Here is a 26600-nt window from a genome sequence, read left to right as displayed (position 1 = left end):
ACGATCAAGCAAGACAAGCGGTCAAAGCCTGTGTGGTATGGGGGCGATGACTGGAGTGTCTGTATCACAGCGCCACAAACCTGCCACGGCAAGCGCTCTGTGCTTACAATGGTGGAAGCCACCACTTGATAGCTGGAAACATGCACTGTGCCCCACGGCACCGCCCGCAGCACTGTCCTGGGCCTTGAACAGCAAGTTCTGTGGCGATGCGGTGTCGCTGGGGAGTAATTTAGGGTTCTGCTCAGTGCAGAACAACACTTGGATTTCTTAAAGACAAGTGAAACTTCAAGAATTCAGTGGCAGGTTCACTCTATTATTTACTCCATGGGGGAAATACGCCAAGCCGAATGCTGCTGGCCTTCTCTGCAGGTGCCTGTACCCGGTCACGGAGCAAACTGCCAGGATTCTTGCCTCCCTGAAAACCGTTCGCACTGGGGTCCATGCTTAAAGCTCCAGTGGCAAACTTCTCTGATTCCACGTGGGCTTTGTTGTGTTGAGCTGTAGACATCGTTTATTGTCCATAACCTTGCAGGTGCTGTTTTGCCTGGACGCAAATTCCTTTCTTCTCAGCAAAGTGCAATATAGGCCTTATCTTGAAAGTGTTCAGTGTAGTTTGTAGTTGCTTTTGGTAGATATGAGCAGAAGTTTACAGCTTAAAATTTTAGCAAATCCAGCCTACCAAGTAACATGAAGCAAAGAGTATATTAAAAATCATACAACCTTATGTCCGTAAATAATTGATTATATTTAGTGTGCATCTACTTAAGGTAAATGATTACTATTAAACTTAAATTGGGCTCATCCATTGACCTCTGAGTAGTAAAACCCTTGCCACACAGCTCACTTATTTAGCTGGGAGAGCTCAAAGCAGGCTCCTCCAGGCTGTCGCATTTATGGAGTGAAGTGGTTGATTCGTAGTCAAATTGCACACAGCAGGAAAAGTCTGCATGAGACTCCCTGTGCTCACAAGTTCCCGGCGTTCAGTTGCCGTTCTGCTTCCTTGTGGGTCTCCTGGCAGGAGTTCTTGGCCTGGTTACGGCTCAGCCCCTTCCCTCCTCTGCATTCTGGACCAAAGTGCTGCGGGTTTGGCTGGGGGTGATTGGGGGGTCAAGTGCATCTGCCACACATGGCAACCCAGAGAGAACTGAGCCAGCCAACGGGATCCTTTCCGCAACATCCTCATAGACACCTGGAGCAAGGAGCGTGGCATTGAGTATGTCTGTGACACCCCCATCGTGCACCAGCCGCTGGGAACATGGAGCGGTGCAGCAGACTGTTCAAGACTCTGCTCAGAGTGGGATGGGTGATGAACTTTTAGAAACCGGGATGGAAATTTAGCAGCCAGGTGCCCAGGGCTGAGCTGGCCTGTGCCTCCCAAGGGGACATCCTGACCCTCCCCACCCAGGCACAGGGTCACAGTGGGGCCCTTTGTGACCTCACTTGGTGACACCCACTGCCCTGCATGTGATCAGTGCAGCTGTGTCCCCAGCCCACACTGTCCGACAGGACGGTGACGGGACAGGGTGCGAGCACGGAGCTAGCGAGAGCCCCGAGCGTAGCCCACGTCTGTCAGAGAATCAGAGAATTTTTTGGGTTGGAAGAGACACTTGAGATCATCAAGTCCAACCACAACCCAGCTCTAGCTGCCCCTGGCAGACTCGGAGCAAGGAGCTCCTGAGCTCAGCTCACGTCTTTCCCCAACGAGGAGCACACGAGCACAGCCCACACCTTTCACCGCTGCCTCTGGCAGAGCTGCAGCACCGAGGAGTTTTGAGGAAGCGTCCGCCTTCCCCATCCATAGTCCTTCCGTTTGTCTGCAAAATGGCAGAGAGGCCCCCCATCCAACCTAGGCTGGCCTGGCAGGAGGAGGTTGGGGCTCCCCAGGAGGTCAGATCTCCACCAGAGCCCAACCAGGTGGATGTGGTCCAGCCACTGCAGATCGGTGAGTGAGGGGCCCTGATTGTCTGGGCGGGGTGGGGCCCAGCGATCGCTCTCTGTTCCACACCCAGATCACGCTTCCCCTCACGCTGGCAGGGGGTTCCATGGCTGGTGGGCATGATGCTGCCTGAAATCCAGGGCTGCTCCGAGCTGGGAGCCGGCCCCAGCACAGCTTCTGCGGGCAGAGGGGACCCAGCTCCTGCTGCAGGGCACGGGCAGCGAGAGGCAGCTGGGCGGGCAGGAGGCACCGTGCTGCGGGACGGGGACCTTTCCTGCCCGTCTGAAGCGAGTTCCTCACCCACTGCACTGGGGGCTTTCCCCATCCTGCCTGGCTCCAGCATCTCAGCCCGTCTGCTGGGCACCCTCCAGCCCTGACACGCACGGGGAGACTGTGCCGGGGCAGCGGGCACCGGGATGGACGTGGGGCAGAGCTCCTTCCTCTGCTCTCTCCTGCCTGCAAACCCTCTCTGCAGCCCTCCCTGCTCTCCTCCTTTATTAGATGCTGGCTGGTTACCTGTCTACCAATTTGAAAGGAGACGCGTGGAGTCCATCGTGTCCTTCGTCAGCAGCCCAGAAAAGGTAACCGTGGCCGTTTGGAGGGCGGCTGAGCCGGTGTCTGCTGACAGGGGCTCTGCTGCGGGGCTGCTGGAGGGAGCTGGCTGGGCAGAGCTGCTGCTCCCAGGTCTCCAGTTGTCACTGGATCCCCATGCTGTGGTGCCACTGGCTCTGTGTCCCCATCTCACACTCCCTGTTTGTCTCTCTGTCCCCTGGCTGCCAGGAGGAGAGTCAGAAGATTCCATTTCTTCAGAACATTTGTGACCTGTGCTACAAAAGCAAGCGCCACGGCCTCCCACAGGGCCTAGATCTCTTCTGCCAGAGATATGAGCTGGCAGAGAATATCAAGGTGAGGGGACACCTGGCGTCTCTGTTGAAGGGGGCGATGCCCCCGGCACCCTGTGAGGACAGCGTTGGGCAGGGCCAGGGGCTGGTGGCACTGGGTGCTGGTGGCACTGGGTGCTGGCAGCTGCCAGGTCCCATCCCAGCTGTGTTCTGCAGGTGCTGCTGGAAGAGGAGCCCAGAAACAAAGTGCGCACGGCGGTGCGGTGGAACGCCATGCTTGCCATTGCCGAATTGAGGTACCTGCCCATCCCTCCCGCGGACCCCTGCACAAGATCTCAAGGCACTGCTCCAAATACTAAAGTGTGACTGGCTCCTCTCTCGCTGCAGCGCGGTGGAGAGGGCGCTGGAGGGCAAGGAGGCAAGCCTCCTCCAAGCCTGCTTCTCTAGTGTCTTCTTGCTTCCTCCAGAAGAGAAAATGCAGGATATGGGCCGTTATCTCTTCTTAAAAGTAAGTGCTTGGTGAACTACAGGAGCCCACAGTCCCTCTGGCTGCTCCCTGTTCACCCCGTGCTGATATATAACCAGAGATACAAGGCAGGGTTGGTCTCAGCTCTGCTTTCACACCCTCGTGCCTTCGTCCGCTGCCAGTTGTCCTGGCCACATCCAGTGCCAATTGCTGCTCTGCCTGTAGCAGATTATTTGCCCCTGAGTCTCTCCCAGGCCCAGCAAATCAGCACAGGAGTTGCCTCTTGGCACTGAGAGTTCAGATCAGTCCCCCGTGTGTGAAATAGATGGCAGGAAACACAGCCAAAACTCGTTGTCTTCTTGCAGGCCATGGAAGCCATGGACAACATGCTGCAGGCATTGGTGCTCGGCTCTTCAGCCTCCAGAGTCAGCGAGCTGCTCCAGAATATCTTCCAGGTCTGGCGTGTGCAAAGAGTGGGCTTCACAAGGGCTGTTCCTCACTCTGGAGGTGACAGTGCCACCTGTGCCGTGCAGAGAGCGCTGCCGGGAGGGTGCCCACCTCCCCGGGGAGCCAGGGGCTGCCCGCCAGGCTCTTCCGCAGCGCAGTGGCCACAGAGGGTGGCATCTGCCTTCCTGCCTGGCCACGGGGCTGGCCCGGGGCGTTTGTCCCAAGCCTGCGAGGAGTCCTAGGGCAGGAACCCCACTACAGGCTTTGCTCGAGAACAGAGTCCAGCCCAGGAGTTGGGCGGTGCTGCTTCTGCTGGAGTGCTGGCTGCTCCCAGGGCTCACAGCAGCTTCTCTCTTCCCAGATGCTCTTGACATACACCAGCTCTGAGAGAGAATGTGTGCAGGAGAGGGCTGTGGGGAGGATAGAGAAGATGAGCTCTGCGCTATTCAGACATCCCACGCTGGTGGTAAGGAGCCAGGCACCCTCCAGCCGGGCCGTCTCCCCATCCCTGCACCCCAGAGCGGCCTGCAGCTCTCCCCACGCGGGGCTGCTGCCCAGGCAGCTGCTTTGGGAGCTGTGGCCGGCACGGGCCTGCAGAGCCCTGACGGCCCACCGAGCCAGCCCTGGACACGCGCTTGGGTTCAGGGCTTTGGCAGCAGTATTCCAGCAGCAGCCCCAGTCCCGCTGGCCGCCAGCAAGCCCTGGTTCACGGCAGGGCCAGCACCCTGTGCCCATGAGTCCAACCCTCCTCCCTCACCCCGGGCCTCTCTTCTCATCCTCCCTGTGCAGCCACTGCCGCCCCTGCTGCCAGTTTTGCTGCGGGCTCTGCCACCAGCACCGTCGGGCATCTCTGCAGGGCTGCTGGCACTGCCTGGCTAAGCAGCAGCATCAGGGCGCTCGGTGTGACTTGGCTTCACTTCCTTCCTTTCTTTCCTTTCTCCCATAGTCCTGCGCGAGACACCTCAGAACTTCTGAGAGGACAGACATCGTCCTTGTGTTCATCGAGGCGATGAGAGATGCCAGCATCTTTGACAAGAAGCGGGCAACAGACTTGCTGGACATGGTCATGGAATTCCCTGACTTCTGGCTGGTGGATGTAAGTGGCCTGTGGCTGGATTGCCCTGCCAGGCTGGATTGCCCTGCCCTTCAGCCCTGTCAGGCCTTGTTCCTCCCTCCATCCCTCCCCCCCAAGCCCTGGTGTCTCAGGAATCTGAAGCCACACGAAGGTGGCAGAGAGGGATGGAAGGGGCAGCTGAGGAAGTGGCTGCACTCCAGTGGCAGCACCATCCTGACCTATGTCTCCTCCAGCTGCCAAAGATCATGAGATGCATCCACAAAAACCTGGACAGCATCAGCACAGCACCAGCCCGGCAGAGCGTGGCGTCCCTGCTTCTCCTCATGGCTGACAGGAGACCTGGGGAGGTGCTCACAACGCTGCTGAGGATCGCTCCACCAGGAGACAGGTACTGGCCCCAGAAGCCATGAGGGCTTGTTCCCTGTGGGGAGAGGGGCACAGAGCCAAGGAATCCTGCAGGACACCCCCGAGGAGCAGGACCCTCCATCCCACCACGCTTTCCAGCGCTGGGGATCAGCCAGGCCCGCAGCAGCCACAGCTGAGCGAGCCAGCCCTGAGCCCCCCACGCTCTGCCAGCCCCACAGGAGCACCAGCTCAGCCTCTGCTGCTGCCCAGGGCATCCAACCATCCTGCAGCGCTGAGCCCGGACACGCTGCTGTGGCCCAGGCTGCCCTGCTGACAGAGCGCTCTCCTGCAGGACTGCCCTGGACATGTGGGACATGATGATCTCCACATCCCAGCCTCTGAAGAAGATCTTAAAGAACTTGCGTGAAAGACTCCTGGTCATAGACTCCACGTTTCCCGGAGGCGTCATCAGTGGGTCAGAAAGAGCTGACATGGTGAGCAGGGCAGCATCAAGAGGAGCAATGTTGGCAGCTGGGGCTGGGGCATTGGGGGAGGCGGTGGCTTGGCCTTGGCTGGGGGTCAGGCAGTGGCTGACAGCTCCAAATGCCCTCCCTACCGTGCTGGGGCCTGATGGCTGCCTGGGGAGCTTTCCAGGCACGGAGTCTCTCCAAGACATCTGCCCACGGGGGCCTGTGGGAAAAGGGGCGGCTGAGCAGGGCACAGGGAGTGATTGCTTTTCTTCCCTCCCTGCCCTGGCCCTGCTCTCCTGTATCTCCGTGGCTGTGCCCATGGCCACCACCTGCCAGGAGGCTGCCACAGAGATTCCTGTGCCACCACCTGCCACGGAGCTGGACAGGAGGCTGGTGCTCAGTGACCGGCTTTTTTTGCCAGGGTGGTCTTTGACCCTTTCACAAAAACGAAACTGTTTTTCATACAGGCAAGAAAAATACAGTCCCTCCTGCCACAAGTTGTGGGGTTGCTCAACTACGGCAACACAGAAATGAAAAGGAAAGTCCTGGCGTTCTTCCGCAGCGTGATGGGACATCTGAAGAGGGAAGAGGCCAGACCCGCTGTCGAGCAGCTGGAGGAAAAGCTCCTGCCCCTCTTTGACGATGTAAGGCTGATGACGGAGCCTGAGCCCTGCGGGTGGGCAGCCTGCAGTGCCAGCTGCCCTTCGGCCCAGCCCCGTGGGCAGCACTGGGAGCAGGCTCTGCTCCCCTGGGCTCTCGTGGGATGGCTTCTGGGCTTTGCAGCCCAGCACAGCTCCCTGCTGCACAACCTGACCATGGAGCATCTCCCCTCATGTCAGCCCCGATACTGCCCCTGCTCACCATGGGCAGAGAGCTGCTGGGATTGAAGTCCGCCTTTCTTCCTTCCTCCCAGGAGTCCAGCCAGCTGCGAGAGCTCTCCATCCGCCTCTTCCGAGAGCGGGTGCAGTCCGTGATGGCGCACGACAAGAAGAGGATGAAGAGCTACGTGCACCGTGCGCTGCTCCCCCTCTTCTTTCGTTTGAGCGACCAGAGCAACAACGTGGCCAAGGTACAGATCTCCACGCTGAGCACTGAGGCACAGAAGGGTGTGCTGGCAGCACACGGGTGGCCTGGGCACCAGGGGACAGGGCTGCTGGCAACTGGCAGCTTCCTCCAGCCCATAGGAAGGGTCCCTACAGACCCAGCACGAGTAGCAGTAGAGAAGCTGCCATGGCCATTTCCACCACCTGCCATACCTGGTCCCACAGGGCTCAGCAGCAGCCCGTGGCCACCGAGGCCTAAACAGGCGCATCCCTACGGGCTCCTCAGCTGTCCCTGCAGGCGCTGGGTCTCGAGCTTTGAGCCTCAGTCCCTGTCCCCCAGGGCTGTGCACAAGAGAGCCCCAGATGTTTGGGCCAGGGCAAGTCGCTGGCCCCAAAGGGCAGGTGTTCCAGGAACAAAGCCAAGAACAGGGGGACACCAGGTCTCCTTACGCAGACGGTGGGTGCCATGTCCCATCTTCTGCTGTCCCGCAGGCCGCCAGGGAAGCCCTCCTTGGCGCAGCAGAGCTCCTGGAATGGAAACAGCTCCAACACCTGGTGCGGACTCGGCAGACACGGAGGACTGGAGAGAGCTTGGTGAGAACAGCTAAGGCCCAGGCTGGCTGAGGGCTGCCCCACATGTCTGGGCTGTGTGCTCTGCAGATGTGCCTCGCCCGCCCTGCTGCAGCCCCGAGCTGCACCCTTGTTCCCTGTCCTCAAGAACAGAGCCCCCAAGGGCTCTCCCCTCTGCCCCATGCCTGGCGGGAAGGAGGGCGCTCAGCACCCTTGGGACCACTCTGCCTGTGTCTGTCTCTCAGCCTCAGCCCCACAGGGCTCCTGGCTGGGGGGCAGAAGAGGCCTGCGGGGAAAGGGGAACCTGGGTTACTGGGAGGAGGGACTGGTCCAGCCAGCTCGGGGTGGGGTGCAGACAATGACATGCTCACACCTTTGTGCCCTCTCCAGGTGGAGCAGGACAGGAGCAGGGCTCAAGAATTCTTGAGTCAGAGCCTGCCATACTTGAGGGATACTCAGGCCAGCTTGCGAGAGGCGGCCGTGAGGTTCATCGGTGAGTCACAGCCCCCGGGTCCCTCTTTCAGCAGCCTGACCCCAGTCCCCGCCGCTGCCCAGGCGCAAGGAGCAGCCCTGTGGCTGCCAGAGCCCCGGCCGCCCCGTGCAGGGCCTTGGCCTCCCCTCCCAGCCCTGCCCACGTGGGTGGCCTTGGTGGCCGCCTTGCTCAGTCCCGCTATGTCAGCTCTGGGCTATCCCCTGGGGCCAGCTCTGGTGAGGGGGAGGCAACAGGGGTCTGACGGAACTCTGTGCCCAGGGCTGGCTGCGCGGCCCCTGAGGGACCGAAGGGAGGAGGAGAAGCTGGCTGAGATCTGCAGTGGTGAGTAGGAAGCTTGCTCAGGAGGGGATGCCTGGGGGTCTCTGCAGATGTGGGAGATCATCTGGGCTCTGCTCCTTTCTGTTGCAGCCCTTCAGCCCTTGGAGAAGGACAGTAAACCCTCCATCCGCTCCCTCGCTACTCAGACCATCCTCATCCTGAGCAGTCCAAGGGAGCAGCCACGATCGCGATGGTCCCTGCAGGCCCTGTGCTGCTGGCGTCGCTGACCCAGGTGGAGGAGCAGCTCTCCTTGCGGAAAAATGGCTGCATTTTAATAAAGAGCCCTTCTTGAAGCTGGGTTGGATGTCTGCCTTTCCCAAGGACCCCAGAACCTCTCTGATTGCTGTGGCACTTTTGAGAGCACAGCCCGGCATCATGGGCAAGGGTGACAGAGCAGACAGGAGCACTTGCAATGAGGGCAGCTGAGACGAATCTCACTGGGCCAGTGGGGTTTGTTCCTGGAGTCACACACAGGCAGGGCACTGTTGTGAACTCGCAGAACCCAAGGGACCGGGCTGGGGGTGTTGGAGGGACAGGACTGCATGGGATACAAGTGAGGGGTAAAGAATTCAAGGGGAGGGGACACGGGGAATTCAGGTGAGGTGGTTGGTGGGGGCAGGAGGAAGAGGACAGCAGAGGAACAAAACGCGGGGATCAGGAAAGTGTTTGGGAGGGGGTGTTCAAGGAGGGGGATCTGGGGGCACTACCGCAGTGGACAGGGTGAAAGGCAAAGGACGGAGTGGAAAGATGGAAAGAAAGGCATTGGCATCCATCAAAGGGAGAGCATTTGGGGACCCTCTATAGGACACAGAGGAGATCCTGAGGAGGAGATACCTGAGGGGTCTTAAAGGATGGAATGGGGAGGCCCAAAGAAGAGGGGTGTGGGGGCACCAAGACAAGAAACCGGTGGGGGCCCTCACTGGAGCCTCACCTGCGCATCCTCTGGGGTGCACAGCAGGATGGTGAAGAGCAGGGCCACACTGAGCACTGCGACCTTCATCTTCCTCTGCGGTGCAGCGAGTCCTGGGTGATGCCAGAAAAGGTGAGGGCACCTTTATCCCTCCCAGGACGACTCCTTGCCCCTCCCCACGCCTCCAGCCCCCAGGGCAAAGCTTGGCAGAGACACCCGCCCTGGCAACCCAGCCTTGGCACAGAGTCACTCCCGCCTTGAGCACTGATCCAGCTGCCTTCCCTGGCATCAGTGCCGCTTCCTGCATGGGGCAGCTGCACGGGGAAGGGCCCAGGCATCCACAGTGGTGAGGGGGGACAGCAGTGTGTCCCTGACAGCCAGACACCCTATGGTGATGACCCACTGCTCCAACTCGAAACCATCCTGCAACAACCCCAAAAGCCTGATCCCCCCACCTCCCAGTGCCTCTCACCTCCCAGCACCACCATCTCCCAGTGCCCCTCAACTCCCAGGCCAGTCTTTCCCTATGGAACCCCCCCTAGAGATGACACCAGCCTCAAATCTGGGGTCTCTAAGCACAATTATCTGTGAGCCCTTTCCAGCCCCTTAAATAAATGAGGGGCTGGGAGTCACTCCTCTTCTTGGGGCACCAGGGACCCCAGGATTAGGGAACTCTGGGAGGTGGGAGGACAGCTGGGGCAATGTGGACAGCTGGTGACTGGGATCCTCAGTCACTGGTGGCGCTGCCAATGGGGAGCACTGGTGAATCCTGGGCTCTGGGAGAGGAGGGCTGGGCTTGGGGGAAGTGCTGGGGTGGTGTCAGTGCCCAGCTCCAGCCCACCCCATTTCCCTTGCACCGCCAGCCCCCAACTGGTCCAGTCTGCAGCCACAGCTGAGAACAGAGCAGAGGGAACATCCCCTGCCCTGGCTCTCACCTGTCCCTGTCCGGGGTCACTGTGCCCTCCCAGACAACCTGGGTCCCGCCCTGTAGAGCTGATCCCACATGGTGGGTCCCAGTGTCCCTGTCCCCAACAAGGCTCTGGCTCCAGCCCTGTCCCTTCCTGGGACTTGGCCACAGTTCACCAAAGGCCCTTGTCCCCACCGAGTGTCCCTTCAATGCCCCCATCCTCGGCCCAGGCCAGCGCTGTCCCTGAGCAGGACGTGGCCATCCAGAGGGACGTGATGAAGCGGGCGCTTGTTCCCAGGCAGCCGCTCGGAGCTCATTGCAGGACGGAGCTCCCCTGGCACGAGGAGGGATGTTTGCTCCCACAGCGGCTCTGATAAGCTCTGTTTGCCCGGGGCCCACGGCACAAGAAGCCCGTTCACCAAGATCGGTGCCTCATAGAGTGACCGATCAGGGGATCCAGGGCAGTTAAAGCAGCCTGGAAGCCTGGGCTCCCCCAGCCCTGGCAGCGGGCAGAGCCCACAGAGAAGGGCAGTGCTGGGGCAGCGGGGAGGAGCAGGTCCTGGGGCACCCGCACGCCTGGGGCTCCCTGGCTGCCCTGGGCACAGGCTGGAGCCCAGAGGCCGGGGGGTCCCAGGGGAGCAGCTGGACAGCTGGGGTGCCGCTCTGCTTCGGGACAGCCTGGGGAGTCCTGCCGGAGTGGGGCTCAGAGCAGCTGGGGGATGGAGCTGTGTCCCCAGGGGCACGGCCTCCCCTGCCCTCTCCCCCACCCGCCTCGCAGCTCTCCCTGGCTTTTTGCGGGGCGCGGGGTTCCCTTCACTGCACCCCTGGCCCAAACATCCCCATCCTGGGGGCCCTGGTCAGCATCCTCTGGGCACTGTGGGGCAGTGTGACAGCGGGGGAATCAATGGGTTTATAACTCCAGTCTCAGTGGCTGCTGCCCGGGCGACCTGGATGTTGAGCGGTTTCCAGCACCAGTCTGTGCTCACTGACTGGAGCAGAAGAGGGATCTCAGATTCCCAAGACCCGATTTCTGTCCCCTGCAGAGCTGGCAGCCCTTCAGGGACATACCTGTGTTTGCTTTGATATTCTTCAGTGGCTGACTCTGGGCTGTGTGAGCATTTCCATGATGTACTTTTACAACCATGTTCTCCGTACAGACAGCAACACCTTGCCACAGTTCAGCAGCCTCTTGGAAAGTAAATGTGGAAAAGCAAGATGTGTGGTTCCAGCCATCTGGATGATAAAGGAAGATCAATACTAACATGACCATCTGGACAGTCAAAGACATAATACTAACATAATAACATATAAAGGGCCTTGGACAGATTACTTTGAAGTACGTTTCTCATAACTGTAAAAAGTTATAGCCCAGACTCGTGAGAATGGCATCTCGGGCCGGATAACCGCCCCCAAGTGCATGGCATGTGTGAATGTCCTTGGGCCTGGTCTGTGAACGAGTGGGAACGTAACTGAAATAAACATCACATGACTTTAGTGTGTTTTTAATAACAATTATTGGAAAAACATCTTATGTACCATCTTAGTCCAGGCCCATATCTGTCCCCCAAGGAATGTATTTTGGTGTTGGGGCAGGGAAGGAGCACAGACAGGCAGCCCGGACCCCTGGGTCCTCTGCCCTGCTCGGGGAGGGGAGGTCGTTCCCTGTATGATGGGCCCAGCACTCCTGGGCTCACAGGAGATGTCACCCCCTCCAGAAGCCATCTGCTGTTCACAAGGCCACCAGTGCAGCAAGTCAACATTTATTTGATGCAACCAGTCTGTTAGAGCCAGTAATCCTGTGTAAAATCGATGCAAAATTACCACTGTGCTTAACTACAATGTGCCATGGAACAACCAGGCACTGACAAATCTCTCTGTTTTCCCTGGGAAATCACATTTGTGGCACTTTCACCCCCAAATCTCAGCAGCAGCGTTTGTTAACACCGGTTAACAGCTTTGGGTACCCAGAGCTGCCTTCAGCTCACGTGAAAACGTCTCCTCACGCCCAGTGTGAGCCCAAGAACGACGCCTCCCCAATGCCCAAACTGAGGAACCTCAAGCAGTGCCCCCTTCTCCAAGGGCTGCGTTACAATCTGTGACAGAAAGGGGCTTCCACAGCCTGGAAAAGCTCCACAAGGAACTGGAGATTCCTGGGTCTCAGAGTAATTCTAGAGCTCAAGTGGTGACAGCCATCAGCTCCAGCTCAGACAATACATGCCAACGCCCATCACTGACCCAAGAAGGCAGCTCTTCCTGTCCTGCCCAACGCCTTCAAATCCAGCACACTTTGTCCCTCCAACAGGAGGCAGCTGATCGATTTCTAACACCACTCTTCTCTGTCTACTTCGAGATGAACCAGACATACGTTATACAAGCAACCAAGTCCCCGCCTGGAAGCAGCGGAGCCTTTTGCCTTCTCCTTCCCACCCCACTTTGCAGGAGAAGGAAAACAAACGGCAGAAGAGATGCTGAGAAATTCAACCACCAAATGGAGAGGGAACCTTTGAGAGCGGGAAAACTTATCCGTACAATGGAGAGAGCTACGCTGAATGAATAACACTGAAAACGAACCCTTCTTGCAGGGTAAAGTGCACAGCAATTCAAGACCTGCTGAACAGACCCCTGCCATTCTCAGCAATAAACAACCCCCAAGGCTCAACCAGCCAGCCAGGGTCACTGCTCTAAATCCAAGCGCAGCTGCACCGACCTGAGCCAACACGGACACAGCTGCCTCCCTTGGCCCACACGAAGCTGCACAGGCCACGCGCTGCTCCAACAGGAACGTGCTGGGGACACCCGGGTTTCTCATGGCGGCCTCTGCGCTGTCACCTGCACAAAGCACCAAGAGACCGGCAGCTGTGGGCTCAGCTCCGGGGGTTCCCGGGACCGGGGTCTCCAAGGGCCCGTTCGCACACGGATCCTTGTGCGCGCGCCCCCACCGCGGGCGCCTCTCCCGCCCCCATCCCGACCCGCCGCTCGCCCCCCCGGACCCGCCGCTCTCTCCCCCGGACCCGCCGCTCGCCCCCCCAGACCCGCTCAGCAGCCTCCGCTCGCCCCAGCCCTGTAGCCGGAAATTGCGTCACCGGGAGGGGCGAGCCGAGCGGCGCTGCCGGCAGGACCCCGACAGAGCTGTCCGATTATTCGCCTGACCCGCCAAATTTTTATACGAAATGTGAATGAGTTGAACAGTTATTAAAATAACAAAGTCTCTGGCAGCCGTGCCGTCATGGTTGCTCAGAGAGTGGAAAACCCCCTGAACTGCAGGTCAGCCTCAGCTCTCAGATGAGCTCCTCCCCGCCCTCCGCACCGCTGACCCCGCAGCACAAAGCGCGACCGGCGCGTCCCGCGGGCGGACTCGGTGTCCGCGCTCGTTCGTCGCCTCCTCGCTGGCTGCAGCAGGACTGAGGGGCTGTGGGTTCCAAACCTGCGGTTTGCTGCCCTTGCACAGAGGAGAAGGCTCGGCTGCTGAGAACAGGTTCCGTGTTAAACTCGGCTGAAGAGAAGTTTCTCCTCCTGGGATCTCAGAACAGCAGCAGCTCCAAGGAACTGACAGAGCATGGGCCGCGGGCATTTCTCAGTGTCTGTGCTGAGAGGTTTTATCTGGGCGTTGTTAATGCCAGAAAGAGGTAGAAAGATAGAGAGATAAAGATGAGGGGTCGTGCTGCACAGAGTTACAGCATTTTTGCAAATGAGGAACTGAAATACGTAGCTTACGCTTTTTCTATGGATAAACAACATTTAATCCAATTCCTTAACTGTATTCCTTGAACACGTGTTCGTTAGAGCACAAGCAAAACAGCACTGGGTGCACGGGCGATTCACTCTTTGTACTGGACATTCACATTAACAATGCTGATAGTGGTTACATCACCAATCCCGTGTCCATTTCAATTTCAATTTCAATTCCCCTGGTCCTTGGCTTACTCCACAGGTTCTTTCTCCCGTCCGTGGTCCTTTAACTCGAGAGCCGTGTGTCCACCCTTTCTCTGCAGTCCGAACGGCTGGTTCTGTAGTTAATAAGGCAAGAAAAGGTCCTTCCCATCGTGGGGTCAGAGTTTCCTCTTTCCAGGTTTTAATTAGTACTTTATCCCCAGGTTGTATTTTATGAATCGGAAACCCTAAAGGCAGAGTCTGATTTAAAATCTCTTTCTCCCTTCATTTAGTTCCTGCGACTATAAACTTCATATGCAATTTCAATTAGCTGAGCAATAGTTACATCCCTCAGCTCCTCCCTTTTGTAGTTTCTTACACTAATTTCAGACCCAGATCAGTCTGTGCGCAGAACAACACTGACTGCAACACAGCTAACCCAGAATTTCACATTCACATCACTTCCCCCTCTCATTTACTCTCATGTGTACAGATGCATCTGAACGGGGAGCGCGGTGGCACTTTAATAATGGAACCGGTTCTCATTTTGTAATTATCTCCCCGAACAAAATTCTTTTGGTACCAAATATAAACATGCGAAGTAAAAGGCTGAGCTCAGACACGCAAACCGCACGCCAAGCTCAAATATACAAACAGATCACAATTACATTCATTGAAGACAATATCTCGATTTTAGCCTTGCGCCTTTGGGCCGCTCGCTGCTCAGCTGGGTGGAGGCACCGCTGGGGCTCCTGACAAACAGGGCAGTGCGGCTGGAGCCCCATCGGCACCCGCCCCGCTGCTCCAGCGAGCTGGGCTGGGCAAGGCTTTGATTGGTGTCCATCTGGGTGATACAACTGTTATCCCAAAACCAGGGGTCTGTACTCGGTGTGCACACGGAAGAAAAGCCACATTTAGTACACCGAGATGAGACACAGCCTGTCAAAAGCAGCATGAAAAACACACGTTCTCACTGTTTTCCCTACACACTACACTGAATTCTAAACAATGTAGCCTTGTATTAACTTTCCAAACATTAACATAATGTGTTTTCCAGTAAAACATAGGCTGTGTTGTAAATCCAAAGCGAGTAATGCCATGGTTTGCACAGTTCTGATGTGAATATTGGTGTTTGTGCCCAGCAACACATTGTATTTCATTGTGAATGCGCCAGAATATTTCCGGTCTGACTTTGTGTTGTACAGATAATGTCAGATTGGTTTTAGATCGTGTGGGTTCAAGGTTTGCACAGCTGAACGTGCTGCCGTGGTCTGCATCTGTCTGTCCAGAGCCGGTAACGTGTATGTTTGTACAGCTTGTGTGTGATTTCTGTTTCTTGCAATAACAATTGTTTGGAGTGTGGTTTTTGCCATTTTCACATTGTATCACTCAGCTCTTGTTTTTCAATGCTTTTTTTTTGCCCAATGGTTTTTGGAAAAGTTCTCAAAAACCACTGAGAAACCGTTATTGTTAAACTTGGTGCTGTTTCTTACTTGTGAGTTGGGGCTTCAAAGAAATACCCAAACCAATAGATTCCATATGTTTGGAAGACAGTTCTGTGCAGCTAAATGATTCCTTTTCTTGTCCTTAAATACTTGGGCATTTGTGCTAGAACTGTGTAACAGGAGTGATATTGTTGGGGCACCTCTGAGTGTAAGTTTGTCTTGGATAGATTGCCATGAATGTAGACACTGCTGCTCCACAAAGTGATGTTCTGAAGTTCTGCATTTGATCTTTTCACTTCATCTGATGAAGCAGTGGAGTTTAATCATTTGTCTGCAAATGAAACTCCCTAAAAGGCAGTGTACAGGGAACCTGCGGCAGGGAGCTCCTGATTCCCACCTGACTCCTCCAAAGGCCTCTCTTAAAAGTGAACAAAAGCCAACAAAAGCTGCGGCCCCTCCCTCCTGGGCCACTGCGGTGGGCGCCTCCCCTGAGACCACAGGAAGGTCCAGGCTCCTTGTCCTGAGTGGTCAGGGCATCGCTGGCAGGTGGCACCTGCTCGCCTGCTCACGGCCACTCTTGGGTGCCTTCATGGCCCAAAATCCCCGGGGATGCCACAGGGCCACCCACTTTTTCCTCGCAGAGGGCACCAGTGCCCAGGAGGCCTGGACATAGAGGTGGGCAGGGAAATGGAGATAGGCTGGTGTCGAGGGTTAAGATTGCGGGGTGACAATCAAACCCTGCCAGATGTGTTGTCAACCTCCTCTCCCCCCAACTTCCCCCTTTTGCCCCTCCCTCTCCCCCCTTCCCACTCAGCACAGGTGATTGAGAGGGAAAGAAGGACAGAGAGAAGAGAGTTGGAAAAGTTAAAGATGTTTTACTAATGCTACTGATAAGAATAGAGAAAATAATACAAAATATACAAAACCAATCTTGAAAGTCTCAGCAACTGCAGAGCCAGCACCCAAAGTCCTGGATTGGACTCTGTAGCCAACCGGAGCTGGATTCAGTCTCTCACTGGCCTCAGTTCGCAGGGACGACCAGCACGGTCCTCTCCTAATGTCGGCCATAAGCAGAAGGGAAGGAAAAAGGCAAAAGGGAAGGAAAAGGGACGAGATCCTCGTGATCTCCCGCTTTTATATGAAGTATTCACGTGAATGGAATGTTATACACAGTTGGTCATCAGTTTCTCGTTGCCCCTCTCGTGAGATGTCCATCCGTGCTTATCAATAAGTTTTCATTCCATTGCTACGTTTATGTCCTGGTTTTGTTAAAAACAAGTTTCTCTTTTAGTGAATTTGCCTGTCAGCTAAAGCCTTCATGTCAACTGCATTTTCCTGGAGAACCCAACACATGTTTTGGTTAAACCTAGCAAGGGAATGCAAACTTATTGATAAGCACGGATGGACATCTCGCGAGGGGGGCAATGAGAAAACTGATGACTGAGCGACTGACCAACGGTGAATAACATTCCGTTCACGTGAATACTTCATATAAAAGTGGGAGATCACGAGGATCTCGCCCCTTTTCCCTTTTCCCTTTCTTTCCTCATGGCCTTTTTCTTGTTCTGTTAACTACAGAACCAGCTGTTTGGAGGGCAGAGAAAAGATGGACACACGTCTCTCAAGCTAAAGGACCCCTGACGGAAGAAAGAACCTTGAAAGTATCTCAAGAACCGGGCGAACTGAAATTGAAGTTGACTCGGGGTTGTAAATGGACTGTGGTATAAGCATATCCACAAAGGGAACTTACCAACAGGATTGTGTAAGAAATGTCTAAGAATAGAAGATCAGGAAACCAGAGCTCGGTTGAGGATTCTAGTTGCCACTGGAAGAATAGAAAAAAAATAGCCAAGAATGGTGGGAGGTATTTACTGAAGGGGTGAATGGGAATTTAGAGAGTCCGCCAGTGATGAAAAGAATAGAGTGCAGACAGAGAAATCAAATTCTGTGTTGCTCCTGTTGTTCCTAGGAAGTGAAGGCCAAGAGTTGGGAAACGATAATCGCCACGCTGACAAAAACAGGAAAGGCGGGGACACGGCCCTCGCTGCCGAGAAGATGACGAACTCGGCTGCCGGCTGCAACCTGCTCGGCCAGAGAGCGTGGAAACCTGGACCTGATCCTCTTGCCAGGAGCGGTGACTTATTCTTCCCAACTTAGCCTGGCTAATCCCTGTACCAAATGCTACGAGCGTGTGAGAATAGGAAGACTAACCCAGTATGTTCTAAATTATCACACTCGTATTAATTCTGGATGTTATGATAGAACAAAATTGGAGAAGTGTGAAATCCAAGGGCAGAAATTATGGGTAGCAACTAACCTAGGTGGACTCGGGGTAGGCTCTGCCTCCTGCCCTAGGGGAGAACAGAGGATCTGTTTTACACAAGCTGGTAGGAGGGGCTATTCAGATGGAGGGGGAGTGCAAGACAAAACTTGAAACAGAGAGGAGTTTAATAAATGCCCCATAGGAGGAATGCAAACTTGGAAAGATGGTGAATGGCCTGCACAAAGAATATCTGAATACTATGATCCAGCCACATGGGCCCAAGATGGAAACTGGGGATCCCATACCCCTATATATATGCTAAACCAAATTATTCGGTTGCAAGCAGTGGTTGAAATAATAAGCAACCAGACGGCTGAGGCACCGAATCTCATAGCAAGACAATTGTCTCAGACCAGAGCTGCAGTGTACCAAAATCAGGGAGCGTGAGATTGTCTTTTAGCTGAAGAGAGGGGGGCGTCTGTGGGAAACTGAATACTTCGGAGTGTTGTTTGGAAAGAGATGGCAATGGGGAAGCCATAATGAAAATAGCAGAGGAGATAAAACGCGTTGCACATGTACCAGTACAGAAATGGAATTCTATACTTACTAGCCATTGGTGGGGTAACTTATTTGGGGGAGCCTGGTGGAAGAAAATAGGCTTCATGATAGTATGTGCATTTCTGGGTTTACTGTTTGTGCCACGTATGACCCCGTGCTTTGTTCGGTTAATACATTCAGTAGTCCAAGCCATGCAAATCTCAGGCACGCCTATAGATCCTGAAATGGCAGCAAAAGGAACGGGGTATAAACTAATGATTTTAAAAGATAACACCAAACTGGACCTGGCCATCGCACTGGGAAGAAGAAACCCAAAAGGAAAGCGCTAGGAACTGCAGTGAGCGGGGTCACCACGCCAAAGAGCGCGAGCTCCCGCTGCAGCCCAACAGATGCCATTGCTGCCGGGGCACCAGCCACCCGGTCATCAGCTGCCCCAGAAGAGCAACACAAATGTTTTGTTCAACATGAGAATTTGTTTGTTCTTTGAGGGAGAAAGATAAGTCTTCTCCTGTCGAAGCAGCCTTCTTACTTGTGGTCCGAGAAAAGGTTAAATAGGGAATCATCATGTTAGTACAAGAATTTACTAACCTTCCCGAAAAGGGGGGAACTGACAGAGGGAACTAACTAACTAACTAACCCATTATGTTAAGAAAAAACAGAACCTCGTCGAATGCCAAGGTAAGAGGTTTTACAGCACCTAGATGTAAACTTGAGAAGACGAGATAACGAAGATTTACAGCAAAAGGGGGGAACCGGTCTGATTTCAGTCGACTTGGCAGCTTGGGTTCCAGTCCACTCAACATAATGAGCCAAAGGTAAAGAGGTCACTGTGACGAGGCTGAAGGAGCCTTCATCCAAAGACCCCTCCTCAAGACCACCAGATGGCACTGCGCAGGTGCAACAGGGAGGGGTCAAGGAGCAGACTATGGAAATGATCACCTGGGACTCATTTTAAGAAGAAGCGGGAAAGGTTATGAATATGTAGAGGCGTTCCTGGGGTCATTATGAATACGTAACACCTTACTGTATTTAAACACACCTCATATTGTTACAAGTTGCGCATGAACGGTGGAACGATCCCCCTTGCGCCCGACGTCAAAATGAACATACCTGCTTTATAACCTTGTGAGTTGGGAAGTTTTATGACTTTACAGGTTGTAAAGTTGTTTCCGCTCACCATCACGGCCAGAGAGTCCTGCAGCCCCGGCGCAGCTCTGAAGCGAGAAACAACAGATGTAGAAGGCAACCCCAGCTCCTGCAGCATCCTTTTCTTACTCCTGCAGCATCCTTTTCTTACTCCTGCAGTGATTACCGCCCCTTAAGGGGTGGGGAGGAGGAGGAGATCCCTTCGGTACCTGCAGTCTGCTGGTTCACTGCTGGGGCGCAGTGCTAGGCGCGGGAAATATGAAAATAAACTGGAGCAGCAGCGCTCCTGGGGCGGGGGGTGTTCCCTGCAGAGCATCCCCCCGGGAGCCGGGCCTCGGCTCAGCCCGACCCAAACCCGCCCCACGCCCACCCGGCGGAACCTCAGGAACCAGGGGACAAGTGACCCCAAGACGGGGGTGGCCGGGCAGAGAACGGGTTCCCTCTGGCTGGGAAAGGGGGGGTTGAGCTGAGGGGGAATGGGAGGTTTGGAAAAGGGGAAGGGGGTTCCCTGGCAGGCAGCGAGGCTGCAGGGGGGGTCCCGTCCCCTCACCCAGCCACGCGAGCTCCGCCAGGGGCTGGAGCGCCGCTCCCCGCGGCTGCCGTCCTGTCCGTGCGAGAGACCGCCCCGCCGCCATCTCTAGTGAGGGCACAGCGGCCGCGCTCTCCCCGCCCCGCGACAGACACCTCATCAGCCACCGCCCGAACGGCGCCGCTACCCGAGGAGGAGGACTCGAAGGACGTTAACTCCCCTCCTCGGCGAGGTGCGCCGCCCGCTTCCCAAGAGCGGCTCCCAGAGCGACCAGCTCCCCTCCTCCCCGGCGGCACGAGGCACGGCCTCAGTGCGGCGGCTTCACTGCCCGCGCCGAAGATGGCGGCGCAACGGGAGCGGGAAAGCGTGAGGCGCTGCAGGCTTCAGGCCCGGCCCGGGAGCCCCCAGCCGCTCCTGCTCCCACGCACCCCCCCCGTTTGCTTTACATTTGTGTATCGTATATAAATGCAGGGACAAGGAGCAGCGGCACGGAGCAGGCTGCTGGGTACGAGGTGTTCCCTCAGCACACACACCCACACCCCCCGTCCCGGGCCGGGCCGCTCCGCACGAGAGGGAAGGTGAGGGAAAAACAAAAACTAAAGGCACAGAGGCGTCCTGGCTGAAGCCGAGCTGTGCTCATCTACCCTTTGAATGACAATTCCAAAGACACATCCCCACTCACGAAAGCTGGCGGCTCCGCAGGGTCCCCAGCAGACACAACCACCGGCCGGCGGGGCGGGGGGGGCTCTGCCCGGGGAGCTCCCGCAGGGTCCAAAGTCTGAGGACAACGCTCCGCCCACAGCCCCGCACCGAAACCGCCGGAAGGTCCCACAGCCTCCTTGTCAAGCCCAAGGGAATCCGAGCTGGGCCCGTATACGGTCAGCGCTCCAGAAGCTTCTCTGCTCCCAGGCGTTTCATTAAACGAGGGCCCCGTCTGTCAGCCGAGGGCTGTGGGCGCGACCAGAGCGCCCATCAACCGGAAGTGCCGGGCGCTTTCCTGCGGCTGCAAAGTGCTGCGACATGGGGCTGTGGGCCCCCCGGGGCGGGGCGCGGAGCTGCTGCGTCCCCCCAGTTCTGGGTCCCCCGACCCAGAGCAAAGTCGGGGAAGGCGGCTCGGTAGACGGGGGAGTCCGGCCCTTCCCCGCCCCCCCCCCCTTATTTTTTTCTCTCGCCCGATCCCGAGGTAGACCTGGCGGCCCCGACGTGGGGGAGCCGGGTGGAGGTAGACCTGTCCTCCCCGTCGGAGTGGAGCCGTCGGGGAGTGCCGCAGCTGGGGCCACGGTGGTGGTGGCTGAACGGGTACGGGATAGAGATGCGAGGATTGGGGGGGGGGGCATGTGTGTGCGCGCGTGGGGGGCAGGGTGTATGCGGGGGGTTATTGTGTGTCTGTCGGGGGGGGGGTGGTGTATATGCGGGGGGGGGGGGGGGGCGCGCTGTATATACGGTGAGTATCGAGCGGGGGCTTGAGGGGGGGGGGTGCTAGTGTGTCTGTGGGGGGGGTATTGTGGGGGTGGCGGGGTGTGTCTGGCGGCGGGGGGTGGTGTATATGCGGTGGGGGGGGCGCGCTGTATATACGGTGGCTTGGGGGGGGGGGCTAGTGTGTCTGTGTGTGGGGGGGGTATTGTGGGGGGGGGCGGGGTGTGTCTGGCGGGGGGGCAGGGTGTATGCGGGGGGGGTGTATATGCGGTGGGAATTCGGGGGGGGGTCTGTATATGCGGTGGGTATCGTGCGGGGGCTTGTTGGGGGGGGGGCTAGTGTGTGTGTGTGGAGGGGTGTGTGCGGGGGGATATTGTGGGGTGGGCTATTGTGGGGGAAGGGGGGGGGCAGTGTGGGGGAAGGGGGCGGCTAGTGTGTGTGAGACCGGGGCGAAGGGCGTTGAGGCGGGCAGCGTTAGGTCTTGATGTATTTAAATCCGGTCATGTATTCCAATTTCCCCGCGTGTTTTACATATTTTTTTAAAACTTTTATTTATTGTAATTTATTGAAATGTATCGGACGTTTCCGCCTCCGCTTGAGCCATTCCCGACGAGTCCCTGAAAAATGAAGGCCCGCGTGAATGCGTAACCAGCGCGTGATGAACGCGTTAACGGATCGATCGGCGTGTGTCCCCGCGCCCCCCCCCCCCACCCCGAGAGAGCCGTGAAAAAAAAGGCACGCACACCCCGCCCGCTCCCCCTTTCTTCTTTATTCTCCCGTCTTCGGGTAGCCTTTTTTATTTTCCTTTTACTTTTTTGACTATTTATTTATTTATCTGTCAATTTTTTGGTTTTGTGTGTGTGTGTGTGGTTTTTTTGTTTGTTTTACGTCTTCGTTTTCTTTCACCGACCGTTCGTTTTTGGTTTGGTTTGGCTTGTAGACGTACGTATGCCTTTTCTCCAGCCGCCTTTTTTTTTTGAATTTACGCTTTCGGTTTCTGTCACCGACTTCACACACACCCCCCCCGCCCCCCCTTTTTTTTTAACTCCCCACCCGTTGCCGGTGGGCTACGGACCGAGCACAGGCGGCGGCCTTCCCCGGCCCCAACCACCGCCTGCCCGCCCCAGTCTGCCGCAGCGAGCCCGGCCGCCCATCCGCGCCCAGAGTTCCTCCCCACCCCCCGCCCCGGCCTTTCGCCAGCGAGTTCGCCTCCCCCCCGGGAAGCCGGGGCGTCCCTGCCGGCTCCGTGCCCGGGGTGGACGGGGGTGGACGGCGGGGGGGGTGGACGGAGGGCGGGGGGGGGGCACGCGGGCGTCCCGCGGTTTCTCAGCCCCGCTGTCGGAGGCCTAACCCCCTCACCTGCCCGTGCTGCCGCCTCCCGCGCTTCTTCCTCGGTGGCTCGCTCGCTCGGTCCCTCGGCCCGCTGCCCGCCCCGGCCGCGGGCTGAAGAAGAAACCGACCCCGCCAGTGGCTTTGCCTCCCCCCGGGGAGGCATAGAGACACCGCGTCCCCGTCCCCGTCTCCCCGTCCCGGCCCGCCTGCCTCCCTGCCTACCCGCGCGCGGGGTTCCTCGGCCGATCGGCAAGACGCTCCTGCGCTGGCCTCCCCGCGACCGCCCGCCCGACGGGCTTGACTCCGAGCGACTGACCGTTGGGCACCTGGCGGGGGGCAGGGGGCCGGTTGCCGGGCGGCGGGGAGAGCGCGCATGCGCGGCGCGCGCAGTTGCCGACCCCCTCCGGCCCTTCCCGCGGGGGGCAAGGCGAGGGCGGGAGAGACCGCGCTTTGGGGTGCGGGCGGGGAGGGGGGATGTTTGTGCTCGCCGTGCAGTCTGAGCCGGAAGACGAAGTGAAATTATACGGCGGCGGCGGCGGCAGGTGCGGGTGGGGGGCACGACGACACCACCACGACCCCGCCGCCCCTGCCGAAATAAACCCCCACCAAAAAAAAAAAAACACCGCCACGAAACCCGCATCCCCACGCCACGCGCGAGCCCCGAAACTCCAGACACGGACTCGCCGAGCGTGTGCACGGATCGCGAGGGTCGAAAAGCTCGACTCGTAGAGTCGCGTACACTGTCCCGCAGCCACCCGCGAGAGGCTCGCTCGGTCGCGTCCAGATCCTGTCCCTGCGTAGGACCAACCGCCCCGCCGTTCCCAGCCTCCGTCATCCAGCCGCTTCTCGAAGAGCAGGACGGGCTCGGGGCCGTGACCGCCTCTCCGCCGGGGCCCGTGGCGGTGCTCTGCCGCCCTCGGGGCGAAGAGCCTTGTTTTCGCTTTTTTTTTTTTTTTTTTTTTTTTTCTCTGTGTGTGTGTGTGTGTGATTTCCGACCGTCCGACCTCAACGTCCCCCGGCTCCTTGTTCCCGCCTTTCCCTCCCTCCCTCGGGTTCTGTCGTTGCTCCTCAGCAGCGAAGAGGAAAAACACCACGTCGGCGCCGAACCCTAGGGTCGGGACAAGAGGGACGGGGCGACCAGCGTATCGCACGCCCTTCAACCTCGAGAACTTGCCGGGGGGCCGCGTAAAAAGCAGCAGGACGCTCAGCCCTCCTGCCCCGGCAGGTCGACCCTCTCGCGAGCGCGGCCGGACGCCGGGTCCGTCCGAGCCCCGCCGGTCCGGTCCGGTGCGGTCCGGTCCTTTCCCGTCCGGTCCGATGCAGTGCGATCCGGTCCGGTCCACTCCAAATTCCCGGGCCGGCCCAGTTTCCGTGTCCGCAGCGGCTCGGTAGACGGCGCCGCCTGCGCTGTGAAGAGACATGAGAGGTGTAGAATAAGTGGGAGGCCGGGCTCGCGCTCGGCGGTGCGGGGCGACCCGCCCGCCGGCGTCCCGGCCGTCGGTGAAATACCACTACTCTGATCGTTTTTTCACTTACCCGGTGAGGCGGGGGGGCGAGCCCCGAGGGGGGCTCTCGCTTCTGGCGCCAAGCGCCCGGCGCGCGCCGGGCGCGACCCGCTCCGGGGACAGCGGCAGGTGGGGAGTTTGACTGGGGCGGTACACCTGTCAAAGCGTAACGCAGGTGTCCTAAGGCGAGCTCAGGGAGGACGGAAACCTCCCGCGGAGCAGAAGTGTTGGAACGATAAAGGACTCAGCACTCCGATTCAATGTGAATCACGCCAAAGCCATTTATTACAGACAGATGTCTCCTTATATACGCAACTATTCTCTAATCACGAATCCACGCTCCAAGCATGGATTCGCTAAATGAGTATCGTGGGCAGTCCACACGCTGGAGCCCCACTGATGATAGGTCCGACGACTCACGCCATGCTGAGGCCCTGTTAATGAAGAAACGCCCCTCTTTCTCACAGCAGATTCTGTTCTCAGTTTCTCGAAGTGGCCTTGAGATTCCTTTGGGCCTGACTAATTCAACAACATATCTCCTTCTACTGAAACCCCTTCACAATTCCCCCTTTTTGTTCTTGAACTAGTCAGGCCCCTTAAACAGCATGCTGAATCATCTTTGAAATACACTGCAACATAGGACACGTGATTAACAGCATAATTACAATTACATATAATGTAGCTAAACCTTACTTAATAAGATTAAACAACTATCTGCTTATACTCAAACCTTCATATCATATATAAAACCTTAATTCTACTTATGACAACCTTACCAACGCACTATTTTAGAATAGTCAGACAACTTAATACAATATATTCTCTTAAATTCTTAAAAGATCTATAACTGCGCAGTTTATAGAGTAACGTACTTAATACCATCAGCATATGCTAATTATTGACTTAATATCTTAAAACTTATATTAACCTGTTCATATGCTAATTATTGAATTAATATCTTAAAACTTATATTAACCTATTTAAAAGATCTATAGCTTAATCTTAATATCTCTTTTAAAACCTTACCAGTTGCTAAATTAGGTTACCATGGTAGAAATATCTTATACTTTTACCTTATCTATGCATAGATTATCTAATTGTAATATCACCCTTTTGGAACTCTTACTATCTGTTCAAATTAGCATTCTCTATGGAAGGTACCTTATCTGTTTACTAATAAGCTTTTAGACCACTGGGTCTAAGAGCATCTATAACACTGAATAAGAATTCATGGTTTACATTTGAGACAATTCTCACAACTTATCTCCCTCCTGTCCTTCTGCATCTGTGGAATCTTTGTTGTCTTTATTCAGCCATGGCTTGATCCATTTCGCAGGAATCCATTTTGATCCTTGGTCTGTAATGACACAAGCATAACCCTTTCCCCAAGTTATTAATTGGAAAGGACCCTCCCATTCACCAGTAACTCCATTGCGTATTTTGACCTGACATTGATTTTCTCTAAGGTCTGTCAAGTGTCCTTTTAAGCTTGTTCCATGACGAATCATAGGTGGAATGTCGAACCCTTGCGGAAGGCGTAAAAAGTTCAAGACATATAATGCTTTGCTTAGTCTGTCATGTGGAGTAGTACAGTCAGTTCCCCCTTTTTGTTTGTCAAGCTGATGCTTGAGAGTTCGATTCATCCTTTCTACCAAGGCCTGACCAGTAGGAGAATTTGGTATCCCTGTAATGTGCTTAACACCCCACAACTGAAAAAAGGTGGCAGTAGCTTTGGCGATATAACCAGGTGCGTTGTCTGTCTTGACCTGTGCAGGAACTCCCAAAGCTGCAAAAGCAGAACGTAAATGTCGTTGCACATGTGAACTAGTTTCACCAGTCTGAGCAGTGGCCCATATGGCGAAAGAATATGTATCAATAGACATATGCACATACTTCAGCCTGCCAAATTCAGGGACATGTGTGACGTCCATTTGCCACAATTCCAAGGCTCCTAATCCTCTTGGATTGACTCCTGCACCCAGCCCTACTGAGATGCGCTGACAATCTGCACAACTTTTAACAATACCTCGGGCTTCACTTTCGGACAATGAAAATTGCCGCTGTAAGACCTGAGCAGACTGATGGAGGAAACTATGAGAGCGTACTGCTTGCCCAAACCTATCTACTGGAGGTGGAACCCAGGCAGGAGATACAAGAAAATCAGCTCGGCGGTTTCCTTCAGCTAAATCGCCTTGAATTGTCAGATGACTACGGATATGTGTTATGAAGTATCGGTGTTGTCTCTCTTCGACCAACAACCATAGTTGCTTGAACAAAGACATCAGTTGTGCATCCTGAACCTCTTTGAGCAATGATCTTTCAATGCGAGCTACCACACCTACCACATACAAAGAATCGCAAACAATATTCACTGGGCTATGAGCAAATCTGATAAACACTTCTATTACAGCCCTGAGTTCCAAATGCTGAGTTGATCCTTTCAGGTCAGTTAGTATCACATCGTGCCATTTTCCATCTGTTTTCCATGTAATTGCTGCTTTCTGCATTTTACCCCCTGCGTCAGTGAACACTGTGGGTCCTTTAACAGGAAATTCTGAGAGAAGAGGGGGACCCTCCTCCATTGATCCCATATTCAAAACTGACATTAACTTGTGTGGAGGGGAAAATGTCTTAATTAAAGCTTGAGAATCTAATAGCGCAATCTGAAAAGGTAAGGAGTTCTGCAAAGCCCACTGTAAATATTCTGAAACGAG

General features: G+C 56.1%; 1 protein-coding gene, 1 long non-coding RNA gene and 1 other non-coding gene across 15 annotated transcripts; all 3 read right to left on the bottom strand.

Annotated features, from left to right (window-relative positions):
• Positions 1-299: 299 nt before the first annotated feature.
• Positions 300-19103, bottom strand: LOC136115685 (uncharacterized). 13 transcript variants are annotated; one of them, XM_071801703.1, is made up of 7 exons: positions 19069-19103; positions 16888-16962; positions 13247-13422; positions 12530-12651; positions 8937-11055; positions 6443-7152; positions 4455-5801 (listed from the first exon to the last, which is right to left on the bottom strand). In XM_071801703.1, exons 6-7 carry the CDS (start codon positions 6891-6893, stop codon positions 4894-4896), a joined length of 1359 nt encoding a protein of 452 aa, XP_071657804.1. In that variant the 5' UTR covers positions 6894-7152; positions 8937-11055; positions 12530-12651; positions 13247-13422; positions 16888-16962; positions 19069-19103; the 3' UTR covers positions 4455-4893. The 13 variants fall into 13 exon arrangements, 9 of the variants coding, with proteins under 9 accessions (XP_071657804.1, XP_071657806.1, XP_071657803.1 ...); XM_071801705.1 differs by lacking the exon at positions 16888-16962; XM_071801702.1 differs by lacking the exon at positions 19069-19103 and having other exon boundaries at positions 16888-17785.
• On the bottom strand, positions 11974-12058 carry LOC136115686 (small nucleolar RNA SNORD45). The gene has a single exon (XR_010653252.1). It is a non-coding gene; the product is annotated as a small nucleolar RNA SNORD45 (small nucleolar RNA).
• Positions 19104-21628: 2525 nt separating the features above from the next.
• LOC139826362 (uncharacterized) lies at positions 21629-22526 on the bottom strand. Its single transcript, XR_011736318.1, has 2 exons — positions 22409-22526; positions 21629-21666 (listed from the first exon to the last, which is right to left on the bottom strand). It is a non-coding gene; the product is annotated as an uncharacterized lncRNA (long non-coding RNA).
• Positions 22527-26600: the final 4074 nt, after the last annotated feature.

The sequence above is a fragment of the Patagioenas fasciata genome, chromosome W (assembly GCF_037038585.1).
Source record: "Patagioenas fasciata isolate bPatFas1 chromosome W, bPatFas1.hap1, whole genome shotgun sequence".
In the NCBI taxonomy this organism is placed as follows: domain Eukaryota; kingdom Metazoa; phylum Chordata; class Aves; order Columbiformes; family Columbidae; genus Patagioenas; species Patagioenas fasciata.
Note: the sequence above shows the minus strand (reverse complement) of the source record. Positions and strands in the feature narration are given on the sequence as shown.

Bases quoted from the DNA above. Each gene is read 5' to 3' on its own strand.
- LOC136115685 (XM_071801703.1), bottom strand. From the start codon at position 6,893: ATGCGCCTGTTTAGGCCTCGGTGGCCACGGGCTGCTGCTGAGCCCTGT. The intron at 5,802-6,442 runs GTGAGCAGGGGC...CTTTTCCCACAG, and splicing joins CCAGCAGCTCTCTGCCCATG to GCCCCCGTGGGCAGATGTCT.